Here is a 12,476-nt window from a genome sequence, read left to right as displayed (position 1 = left end):
GGGGGTTCATCTTCTGGGCCAATTTCCAAGGCACTATACCTCAAACGAGATTCGCGACCGTGCGTCAATCGATTCCTTCCAAATTCTTAGCCTCGGGGACCATGATCCCGATTCCCAGTAGATCTACTGCCAGGGTTGAGAGAGATCCTTTGGTGGCCCCCCAACCTTATCTCGGCGCATCGACACCGACATTTTGTCGTTCGCCATATCTAATGAGTGACCCGGAAGCTTCTCGTCCTGCAAGCCATGAATTTACTGCCTGCACCAGTGCACTGATGCACCCTCTCAGAGTCCCGCCACGGTCAGAAGCACAACTCAGCTCCCACTACTGACCGCGCTACTACTGTCGAGTGTAGACTGTAGAGGGCGGTAGGAACACCTGGCACTTTGGCTCCTCAGATACCTCTCTGCATGGCCAATAGGCAAATCGAAAGAGCAAAGCTTGATAGCGTACCATAGCCTCCAGCTCCCACGGCACGGGAGTAAATCAGCCACTGGCATTGTCAATATCCACACTCCACGGTCCATACTTCATGCAGCAGGTGAGACGGCGCTCAAACGGCTTGTTTTCATCGGCCGTCAATCGTGAATATTCCTCTCAAGGGCAGTGTGCTATCGTCAAGATTCTCTTTGTTTGAGATCTTTGTTGTTCTTTTGCGTCACAAGACTCAAGTCGCGGCATTGATGCACACCATTGGGTTCCGGCACCCTGGCGTCTCACTGGTCGTTCAATCAATATGGTTTGCAGATGGCGATCTGTGTCGGGTCGGAGCACGGTTGTTGGCGCATAAAAATACACAAGTATTCTACCCGACGGCAAGTCAGCACCTACCACTGCTGCTGACCGCCTGCTCTGGACTGACGTCACATGAAAGTGCTCATGCTCCTGTTGCAACATTTCTGCTTCAGCCTCAGTCCTCCATCAATAGTCGTCTTGCTTCTCTAGTTCTGCCTCCTTCCAGTTTCCTCAACCACCCTATTCCCCCTCCTAATTCAGCCAAAATGCTGCCTCTGTCCCCGTTAATAGTATCCTCCTCCTCTCTCGATACAAAGGACGCCGAGTCACTCTCACCGGTCGAGGCAGCGAGGGACTGTGATTCGCACCTACCATTCGAAATCCAGGGTGCTGTGGTGTTATCTGCCCCCTCAATTTCTGTCCTTCAACAAACTGCGAACGATATCTATCGTCAAATCAACTCCGACTCGTCTTACTCGAACCAGTTTATTATCGTATTAAATATATCCCAGCCTCTGCAGGAGCTATTAGGTAGAGATTAAAATCCTCTTAAGGTTTCCTATAGATTAACCCTCGACGCATAGTACCAGTAAGCGGTTATTCGAATTATACCCTTAAAGGCTTATAAGCGTATAACATAGTTATTTTCAAACAAACTCGTCCTGAAATTATTCGAAATAGGAATAAATCCAGACGATTATACTATGAACGCGGCCTCCCGGTACCACGGAAAATCATATGATAAAGAAGCCGACCAGTCTCTTACTCTATTACGGAATCCTTCTAAAGATAACGACTGGCCGTCGCTAGTTATTGAAACTGGTCTTTCTGAATCAGAAGCACAACTACGAACTAACGCACATTGGTGGTTCTCAAACTCTAGTTACCAAGTCAATACGGTTATTCTCATTTATATCCAGAGGCCCCCCGAGTGCAGAGTTATCTTAAAGCTCTACAAACTCAGACCTACGAACCCTAGAATTACGCGTGGACTACAGGCTGAGGTCGATCGTACTCTATTAAATCATATGATTCCTCAAACAGTCTCCCTAATAGTACTACAACCTTACTTAGCGGCCGAAGCGATTATCGTTACCTCAAGGAATGTTGAGAATGCTCCACTCGAGTTAGAGTTCGAATCCGTTATGCGCCGCCCGCCCGCCCCTAACACGAAGGAAGGGAATATTATATTCACGGCTGAGGATCTTGCTACGTGCTGCCGCTACGCCTTTCCGGAAGCCTGAGCACTACCATCACATGCATTATTAGAAAATTCCATTCATTCTTCCGTTTTGACAGATATCCACATAGTCGTCGATTCTATTAGGTTCAAGATTCCGTGACAAAACAGTGGTAAATCGACTGCCAAGAACGGTCTCGTGCGCGGCTGTTTCTTACAGGCTATTTGCCGTCTGCTGCTTTAGTTGAGTAGATTAGTCGTAGTGATCGGATCGATTACTTCCATGATTTCTCCGCCGGGTCCGTCTCCACAGGCTCCATAATTCGGACAATGTTGCGCCTTGCCCACATCGCCCACACCAGCCATTGAGATTGTTGTCTGTTGTCTGTTGTCTGTTCGCTCACCTCGGCCATTGCACCAGCTACTCGTCCGAGGAGTCTGTATGTCCCAATGGAGCAACGGGCCTGTGCTATGAATTATGACCTGGGAATCAGCGCCCGACGCGATCACTGGATGTCTTATCGAGCCGTGTAGCGCGGACGAGCATGCTGGTCAACAATCGGTCTTTGCGAACCAAAGCCACGCAGCCTCCGCAAAGCCTCAATCAACCCAGATCACTGATCGTCTTCCGTCCGCCGCGACTGCCAGTCACAGTCTTCGTGTGCTCGGTGGTTATCTGGTTTCTTTTTAGCAGTTATCAAGCACTCGGTCAGTGGACGGTCAGTTCTGGCGACCGATCATCTGGTTGAACGGCATCGTGGTCTCACGGCAGATAATGTTGGTGAGATTTCAACAAATCAATGCTGAGATGAGGTGAAGGTTCCTATCTTTCCGTTCTTTAGATCGGCCGACCGGACAGTCGGTAGAGCAGCGCATTGTATTGGATCATCACGACGGTTCGGTTTTCTGTCAAGACGCAGCAATGCCTATCTGTGGGGAGAGGAAAATGGAGAATCAGCCAGTGTCACTTCCATGTGTCCATCATGTCTCATCGCTGCTGGAGCGTAATCGCTCCCAAATGGCCAACATCTGATGGGGCTTGTCATTGAAAGTCTCAGTCTGTTAGCGAAGTAGAGAGTGTTTCCTTTTTCTTCCTTTTCTTCCATTCCTCTCTCGCTCTCTCTCTCTCTCTCTCTCTCTCTCCTCCTTGTAAATCACTCCCCGAAGATCAATGAAGAGAAGGTTGTGCCTGGCGGCCATTATTGTCATTATTGTTATTGTACTGCATGATTCTCCACCGACGCAGGACACCCCATTAATCTTATCAGTCCTGCGGCCGCTAGCCTGGTGCTCTGCTACTGCCACCCCCCGCCGCCACTTTACCACCACCATCTGCCAGCCAAAGGGCGGCCTCCGTCCAGCTTGTAAACCCGTAGGCCGTCGCCCACTCCGTTGCCCCTTTCCCTCCCACTATTGCCCCCTCCCAACTGCCCACTGCCCACTGCCAACTGGGCCCCCCTTCCCCCTTCCCGCTCCTATCCAATTTCTCTCTCCCCCCGGGCTCTCAACACCTTCCCTCCCCTCCACCACATCCTCCTCATCCTCCCCTCTCTTTTCCTCCTCCTCCCCAGTTTCCTAAAAGCGGCACTCCTTCGTGCTCTTCGTGGTTCTGGTCCCTTGGATCCTTTTTCGGGGTCGTCTTCTCTTCAATTCTTGTATATGCCTCTCTGACTTCCCCCTCCCCTTCGTTTTCCACACCCCCCGGTTCTCCCGACACCACTGGCCATCACCCGGAGTCGCTCTTGCTCTTCGATCTTGACCACCTTTCGTTTCTATCACTCGCCTGGTTTCGAGTCTCGCATTTTTCTTGATCGTTCTCTGTCTTCTTTTGCAGTACTGCGCCTTCATCCAGCTTCGGCAATTCCCTTATCGCTCTTTTTAATACTTGTACAACTATAAGTTTTCTTTTGATGTTCATGTTTCTCCAAAACAGGTAAGCGACCCCCTGCTGCCCCTGGCTGACGCGTTGTTCTTCGCTCCGGGACGGAAATTGGTTGAATCGGACCCCTACAAGCTGGCTCGCAGCCTGGCAACTTGCTCTGGTCTCCTTTTCCACATGCACTCACCAACACATACACACGGCCCATCTCTCGGTCTCTGTCCTTCGGCCACCCAAATCTTGATCTTCTTCCTCTCTCTCTCTCTCCCCCCCCCTCTCTCTCTTTGATTCGGCATATACGCTACCTGTTTCCCGTCTCGTCGGCAAATATTACGACTTCAAATGACATGAGCTCTTTGCTAATTTCAGCCCGCCGAGGGCTCTTGCAATAGCATCCTAGCTTGTCCCCACGTCTCCTCTGCTCTCTAAATCCCCCCTCGGCCCATCCATCCGCCGCAACTTTCACCGTCGTTGCCTGTCATTCCTGTCCCGCCACCATCGGTACGGGCTTGGACGTTTGCCAGATTGCCTCAGACAGTCTAAACGCACACAGAGGATAACTATGGCCGCACTGGTTCAAACAATCTCTCAACACAGTAGCACAACACCGGTGCTCCAGACTCGTCCTACCTCCGCTTCATCCTCCAATACTTTCATTCCACACTCGACTCAGAACTCAGGCCATTCCTACCAAAACATGTCCTGGGGTACATTCAATAACGGCAACACGGGGGTATATCGCGCGGGCCACCCGGTTGTCGCACCTTATACATATGCTGCCAACATGGGTCCTGGAGCCTCGTCCCCCACAGCCCAGCATCGCCCCTCGTGGTCACCTCACCTGCGTCCGGAGCACCGTACATCCTCGGCTCCTGCAATCCACCAGATCGCACCGCACGGCTCCCACCAGGCAACTCCGCGTCTGAACAACCCTGCAGCTGGCTCTGTATCGAATTCTGCGCCCGCAAACTCTTCCTTTCGCTCCCACGTCTCTCAGGACGACTCTGCCCTCCCTTCTCGGCAATCGAGAGCGGACCAACCGCCCCGTCCTGTTTCAATGGCCAACCTTCCTCCGCCTAACATCGCCCTGACTGCATCCTCGGCCACTACCGCCAAGCCATCGCCGAATCGTTACCGTCGTCCGAACCAGCAGCGCGCAGACAGCTTCCAATCCCAGTCATCGGGGTCGGTGACCACACCCCCAGCCGTTGAAGATAAGCTTCCTCTCGGCTCTGGCCCGATTCTGCGAACTGGCGGCCACAACCGAGTATCTAGCGTGGACGACGCTTCCGTGCAGGAGAAATCCCAGCCTGAACTTGCCAAGCGTTATCGACGCCGGAGCCTGGGGACGATGGACCCTGCAACATATCCCCAGCTGGATGTGCAATTGCCGGCCGCATCCGCTACGCAATCGGGCGCTTACGATTTCATTACCTTCGATTCTAATACAAGGCCCCGCTCAGCTCATTCACATCGGGATAGCGTAGCAAGTGGTCATTCGACCCAGTCTTCAACATCATCGGTGAGCATAGATTTGCCCGCGTCCGTCAACAAGTACACTCCACGAGAGACTGACTTTTATCTTTCCACTAGCCTCGTGAGTGTTCCCCAGCCGAGACCACTGCTGTAATTGGCAAGACGGTGCGAACTGAGGAAAAGCGGGTCAACAAACCATCCCCCCTTTCTCAACAGCCGTCGACCACACCGGACTCGCCCAAGCTCGCTCCTCCCAAGACTCAAGCTTCGACGACAGCAACCGCAACCGCAACATCATCCCCGGAGAGCTCGCCAGCCGCCCGGCGCCTGGCCGAACTGAAGAATGACCAGAGGCGTCCGGGCAAATCACGACTCCGACGTGCTTTCTCCTTTGGCAGCGCCTCGGAGCTGTTGAAGGCTTCCTCTGCCCAGCAAGCCGCGGCTAAACGGGAAGCAGCGGCAGCGGAGCAAGCCCGTCGTGAGGCTCTTCGCGAAGAGTTGGGAGAGGAACAAGCCGCCATCGCGGAGCAACAGGAAGCCAGTGGGTTGGGTGAGAATATCTACTCCCACCAGGGCAATTTCTTCCGGGGCTCCACGGATGCGTTGTCTGTCTCGTCAACTGCCTCCTCCGCGTCAATGATGCTCCGGAAGATGGGCAAGGGAATGAAGCGAGGGGGTCGGTCACTGGTTGGACTTTTTCGTCCAAAGTCTATTGCGAGCATCAGCTCCATCGAAGGTGCCGGAGCATCAGAGCAGCCCATGGCGGCTCCCAGGATCTCCGTCGTCAACATCGAAGGAGAGCGAGCAGAGCTGGAAAGCGTAACAGTCAACGCAGATCCGCAGGACATGCCTCGTGGGGGAACCGTGTTCCCGAGGTCCGAAGGTCCCTCGGAGCCTCGCCGATCGGTTTCGGTGCGCGAGCGTTCGCAGCAACGCAGTGTCTCGGATAACACCCCCGACACGCGCAAGAGTATCATGGGTGGAGACCGAGAGCGTGCAGAGGTTTTGTCCAAGATCCGCAAGACCAGGGGTATCTTAAAGAAAACTCACTCCGACTTTGGTGTATCGTCCCAAGCCCGGGCACAGAACGGCAGTGAATCGCCTCATTCAAGTGCCCCACCCACTCCCGATGATGGTTTGCGGGCTGCTCGCCCTGGTGAGCATATCAAGATCGCTGGGGAGGATTATTTTATGTCTCAAGGCGGACGCTTCGCAGGGGATGACCCTAAGGGTACCCCCATGACCCCCCAACCCACTTCACGAAACATCGTCTTCAGTCCTCGCATTCAGTATCACGACACCTGGCCCAGCGGGGAGTACGATCGTCGTGGTGACATCGCGACTTGCAATCGCTTGACGCCGCTGCTTGCTCAACAGATCCGGGAAGAAATCAACAACTTCAAAATGGTAAGTTGCAAGTCCCGATCTGCTCAGATCATTACTCAATACTAATACATGCGGGTAGGAGATGGAGGTTCACGAGAATTCCAAGATTTACACGCACTTCATTTGATTGTCATTTGACTTGATGGATGGGATGCCCACCCACTGGGACCTATCTCCTCACGTCGGAGGATTCCCACCTGACACCTCTCACCATAGATTTGCATTCGCTTTCGCGATTGGGTGGTGTTTGACGAGTACAGCTTTTCTCACTGCGTCTTTTTTTTCCATTTACTCCATTTCGCTTTGCGTTGGGTAAATCACGACAGCCTCGCGGTAGAAGCCTTGGCGTCTCCTAGAGCCTGTCATGTGCACATGCCTTGATCATTTCTGTCGTGCAGCCATTTGCATTGGGCGAGTCCATTTCGTGGAATTCGGCATTTTACCATTGTATGCGCGTCCAAGCGTGCTTAATTGCGCAAAGCCTCCCGAATGGGTTACTGCCGAACTTGGAGCGTCGTTGCGTCACCCATTTACCGAGCATTGACACCGGTCTTACGAACCGAGCCTTTCATGCCTTTATCGCTTTCCAAGAGCAATCGCCCAGCCTTCTCTTTCCTTCATTATTGAATCTCATCTCGACTACACTCTAGTCATCGTCCGTTCCGCGTGCATTCATCTCGAAACATTTTCATTGACCACTGGAAGCGTGCGCAAATTGGGTCTGGATTTCATTTTTCCTAGTCTGATGGTCTACTTTGCGCTTTTCACTGCCTTTCTCAACATCTTTGCCTGTGACTTTTCACCTTCTGGTTTTCATCCATCTTCAAGCACACACATGATTTCAGTGTGGTCATGTCGGACCCTGTTTTTCACCTCATTTTGCTTTTCCATCAACGTGGTGACTGCTCGGCTGCTCATGAACTGAGCATTTGTTTTCTTTTCACGTCCCAATCATTCCATGTAAAATTTGCATCTGAACGAAGCCCAGGTCAAGATGGTCACAGTATTCAATTGCGGCTCGATCCATCGCACTCTGTTGGACTCGTAGAGGTAACTGTTCATTGCGGTCGTACTGTAGCGAAGCCAGGCAGAATCATTGTATTTCATATCCCAAGCATGCCTTCCCAGCTCTCGGTCACCGTTGGTCTACTGATGACGCTCCAAGCGCCGTGGATTTCAAGTATACAGATAGGACTGATCATGCCGAAGTTCCAGCAATTCGGCCGTTCGGGCTTATCCGCATTGCCCCCGTTGCTGGACTGAGACATTCAGTCGACAATCTGCGTTACGAGTAGCCACTTGTTCGGGTTGTACCTGATAGTGTCTGAACCCTCCACAATAACATTTGCCAGGCCAAGCTATTACCTGATCTTTGGTCTATTCGGCTGAACATGCTGCAAGGGACTGCTTTGGCCCAGCTATTAGATTCTTGGAATTTCATACGCCCATTGGGTTCGAGCACGTCCGCTCAGTCGTCAAGGTAGTGCTGTTCGAGATACAATGGGTGGGCCGAAGTAGAAGTCACTGGACTTTTGAGTCTACCGGTCAGAGCCGACGTGCAACATTCCAAGAGCGGCTATAGTGCCTGTCAGAATGTGACCCGCCACGTTGTCGGCATGCCTAAGAATGGAATGTTCTTTCCTTCCATCTCTTCCATCTCTTCCATGCGACCCTAGTCATTTTAGGCCACAAGCACTGTCAATTCGAGTCGAAATCACGAAACAGCAATGAGCATCCTATCCTCGGTTGATGATAATTGTTCTTTTGTTTTTCAAATTGCGTTTTGTCTCGTTTGATGGAAAGGAGACTAGAGCCTACAATAGCCAAGTGCTCGATTTCCCCAGATTTCCATTCTCCGCGGTTCCCCCACGGCCCACCACGCCCCTTCCCCACAGTCCGAGGCTCCCTCGAGCCGTGGGGTATAAACTGGCAGTCCCGCCAGGTGGCTTTGGATGTGACGAGATTTTTGGACGCCGGAAAATGGAAAGCGATAATTTTTTTTTTGAATTGCATTTTCCGCCGTCTAGGTCGGTCGTCTATCTAGAAGCCGGCTCGGTTGGAGGCGACACCGTGTAGGTAGGGGACTATCTATGTGGTATGCCTGCGTCACCAATTCGTACCCTTTCAGTGGTCAGATTCACTTGCTTCGCTGGGTCGTCGCTGTCTGACGGAGGGCCGTGCAAGTATTATCTAGAATTCTCGTCGTAGATTGTTGTTTCCCACCTTACTGGACTTTTGAACAGCGAGGTAGGGCATCGGTCCATTCTCAGTGTATTTGCGAGGCCACCGCACTAAAAATTATTGGCAAATAATGGTTTTTTGTTTCTTGTGGTGTCACATTCGACTGGTCAACAAGCAACACGAGATGAAAATATCTTTCCAAGATACCTGCAAGTTGCCACGAACTAGCCAAATCTCTTGCGGTCATCCGTCCACTTGGGACGCAAATCTCCCGCCTTCTCGGAGATCGCGACCGCGTCCAACGAGCTATCCGCCACGTAATTCACCCGCCAATCCACGTTGATATTCGCGCCGGCCTCGGTCTGCGCCCAGAGAGCTACCGCCACGGTGTTCTCCCCGTTATAATTCAAGATCCCCGCCGGGACAGGATAGACCACCTGATTTCCAATGTGCGGATTATACCGCCCATACTGGTATCCGTTGACGAAGAGCTGTGCGCGATACGCAGTCGTGCTACCCTTGGGAGTCGACAAGACGAACGAGACCGAAACGTCCAAGCCAGCGGGGAATTGCAAGGGAACCGTCGTGCGGAAGAATCGCACCGTCGCACCCGTGAAACTGAGACTAGACGTGGCGGTCCATTTTGAATCGTCGAATCCGGGCAGATGCCAACCGACGCGTTCGCCGTATAGGCCGTCTTCGTTGAAGACGCCCCGGACAGGGTCGAGATTGGACTCGCCTCCTGCGGTGCCGGCTAGACGCCAGTGGGTGAAGCCGGAGTCGGAGTCGATAAGGCGCGCGTCGAGGATGCCGCGTGGGTTCAGAGCACCGGTTGTCTCGTCGTGGCCGGTGTCATCGTGCATGATGAGAAGGACATTGGGCTTGGTGGTGCTGACTGTGGCGTTTGAGAAGGAGAGGGTGAGATTACCTTGCTCTTTGTTGGCGTCGCCGAGGTAGGAACCGAGGAATTTGCCGTTCAGCCATGCGGACCAGCCACTGGTGGAAAGCAGAGTTAGAACCTTGTGGGATGGTTCTCAAAAACAGCTTGGAAATCTTCGTCATTTACTTACAAGGCATATCCACCTTGGACGTTGATGTAAGCCCCCGTCGCAGAGCCGTTGAAGTACCCCCTCCAAAGACGGATGCCATTGTGGAACCCTAAACATGAGTTAGCAATACTAGACTCTGACGTGGCCATGGTGTGAACGTGGCGACTGACCATATTCATCGGCGTACATAACAGGGAGAGTTGTCGGCTTCCGCGGGTTCGAGGTGGTTTGGTGGTTCACAGCTGATGATTCGTGTCAGTCAGAATGTGCAACAAAACGATCACCCCCTTCGAAAAAGATGGAACTCGAACAAGAGATTACTATCGAAAACAGGGACACCTACCAACCCACGCCTCCCCTGAATCATCGTATGAAGTCGATCGCTCGGGCAGACTGTCATTTGACTTCCACGATCCGAAAGCTGGGAGCTTGACAGACCTGGGCGCTGCGACGGAGCCCTTGAGGCTGCCGTGTGCTGTACGCTCAACATGGACGGCCTTTCCATTCCATGTGATCGATTTGACGTTCTTGGGAGCAAAAACTTCAAGGCCCGTCGAGTCCGTGTTGTCGCCGGTTAGGGCGAGCTTGGAGCCGGACAGAGCAGCGCCCCGGACTAAATATGGTCCCTGCACAAGAACTGCAGTGCGATGTCAGAGTCGTCCTTCACAAATCTGTTTCATGATGGAGTAGGAGTGACTTACCGGTCTCTGTCTCTGGCACCAGTGGGTTCTTGGTCAGCGCGGGAGCCCAGAACTTATACGCAGCTTTCCGGTCCAGCAAGACAACCCGAGTGTTGTCAATTTCCAAAACGCTCATGCCCGATGACTGCGTGAAAGTGGCAGTCAATCCGCCATGCTCAGGGTAGAACCCAACACTCGAACAACCCTGACACGTGCTGACGGATCCCTTCTTGGCACCCTTGATGTTGAATTCTCCCGATTCCCCTGTTGGAACCCAGAGGACCAATGTTGGCTTGTTATCAAAGACGGCATACGTCAGTACCTCCGCGGTGGAGTACAGCAACGTCTCCTTGCCAAACTTGAAGTCGGTGACCAAGATCTTCGACTGGTGTCCATTGAGACGCACAACACCGCCGTGCTTGGGAACTGTGAAGGCACCCGCAGAAGTGTTGACCTTGACATGGAAGGCTTCGTTCGAACCAATTGACGTATTGGTATGGAAAGTGGTATAGAACCCGGCGTGAGTCTCGGGATTACGAAGCTCATATGCACGAACATTTGCATTGTCCGTGTACTGAGTACCGTTTCCAATCAAATCAGTCATGGTCAGATCCTTGGCGCAGCGAGTGAACAGCGCCAGCAGCTTTGTCTCGGAGTACTTGTCCCCGATCGACCGGTCCTCTGAGATGGGTGCAGAGTAATCATAGCTGGTTGCCGTGACGGGGGCGGCAATGGCGCCCCAGTTGGTCCCGCCAAAGAGCATGTACAAGCTCATAGCTGTTACACGCTGACCAATGTTCCATCGATAGAAGAGGTTGGCAAAGTCCTGGTTGATATCTTGAGGGCAACCTCCTTCGGGGCCACCCCAGGGGTTGTATGATCCGCCTTGGAATTCGGGCATGAAAGAAGGCATAGTCGGTTGAGACTCCTGGAAGTAATCATAATAGTCCAGAACCTGGAATGGAACATACGCGCCATTGGTGGATGTGCATTGACTCAGATCACACGTCCAGCACTATTCACAGAGCAAAACAGGTCAGTCACGTCCACGCCAAGTACATCGATCCCAACGGGTCTTCAAGAGAAAGGTATCACTCACCGATGGGTACGAGTCTAATCCCGTAACATCCACATTGCCGCCCTCGTTGGACCAATCGCTTCCCCAAGAATGGGAGTTCATATTAGGATCGTTGGCTGTCAATGGAACATTGATACCATTTGCACGAGCATTGGCCTCGAGAAGTTCCATGTAGCCAATGGCATTTTCATTTGGCTTCCGTTCTGAAGCCCATCCTTCCCATTGTGATCCATATTCGTTCTCGATCTGATACACCAGTGTGTTCTCGCCATTGGTCACTTGATACTTGCTCGTGATCTTGGACAACTGAGTGAAGTATGGTGTCCATGCTTTCGTGTATCGGGTATCGTTGTTGCGGAGGGTACCATACTCGCCAGTTGTCAGCCACAGAGGGAATCCTCCGGCACTGGCTTCCGCGTTGACGTACGGGCCTGGTCGAACGATTATGTACAGACCCAGCTCCTTAGCCAGTTCATACAAAGGGGTGAAGTCATGGGCGCCGGTAGTGAAATCGAGCGTGTGATTGTTAGGGGCATGGTAAGCCCAATTCGAATAGAATGCAAAGGCCGTGAAGCCAGCAGCTTTGATCTTCTCGAGAATATCACGCCAGAGGCCGGGGACTGGAATGCGCCAGTAGTGGAACTCTCCGGAGAAGACGAAGATCCGCTGGCTGTGGACTTGGAAGCTGTAGTGATCCCACTGCACAACCTCGTTCAGCCCATCGTCTTTCAAAGGCCAGTCTTTGGTTGTGTGAGACTCAGCGGCGATGGCAGTGCTCAGCAGAGATGCCACCGCCCCCAGGCCATAGACAAGACGAGTAGCCCGAGTCAT

General features: G+C 52.6%; 2 protein-coding genes across 2 annotated transcripts; one reads left to right on the top strand and one right to left on the bottom strand.

The window, feature by feature from the left end:
* Positions 1–4,357: 4,357 nt before the first annotated feature.
* On the top strand, positions 4,358–6,784 carry N7539_002336 (uncharacterized protein; the record flags this gene model as incomplete). The annotated part of the gene is made up of 3 exons (XM_056931939.1): positions 4,358–5,317; positions 5,389–6,678; positions 6,737–6,784. 3 exons carry the CDS (start codon positions 4,358–4,360, stop codon positions 6,782–6,784), a joined length of 2,298 nt encoding a protein of 765 aa, XP_056791898.1.
* A 2,278-nt stretch (positions 6,785–9,062) lies between these two features.
* N7539_002335 (glycoside hydrolase family 35 protein) lies at positions 9,063–12,476 on the bottom strand (the record flags this gene model as incomplete). The annotated part of the gene is made up of 6 exons (XM_056931938.1): positions 9,063–9,834; positions 9,909–9,996; positions 10,058–10,129; positions 10,231–10,524; positions 10,589–11,582; positions 11,667–12,476. The coding sequence occupies 6 exons, from the start codon at positions 12,474–12,476 to the stop codon at positions 9,063–9,065; spliced, it is 3,030 nt and encodes a 1,009-aa protein (XP_056791897.1).

This window comes from Penicillium diatomitis (assembly GCF_028827545.1).
Source record: "Penicillium diatomitis strain IBT 30728 chromosome Unknown utg000003l_segment0_segment0, whole genome shotgun sequence".
NCBI lineage: Eukaryota > Fungi > Ascomycota > Eurotiomycetes > Eurotiales > Aspergillaceae > Penicillium > Penicillium diatomitis.
The sequence above is the reverse complement of the archived record's forward strand: the minus strand, read 5'-3'. Positions and strand labels throughout refer to the sequence as shown.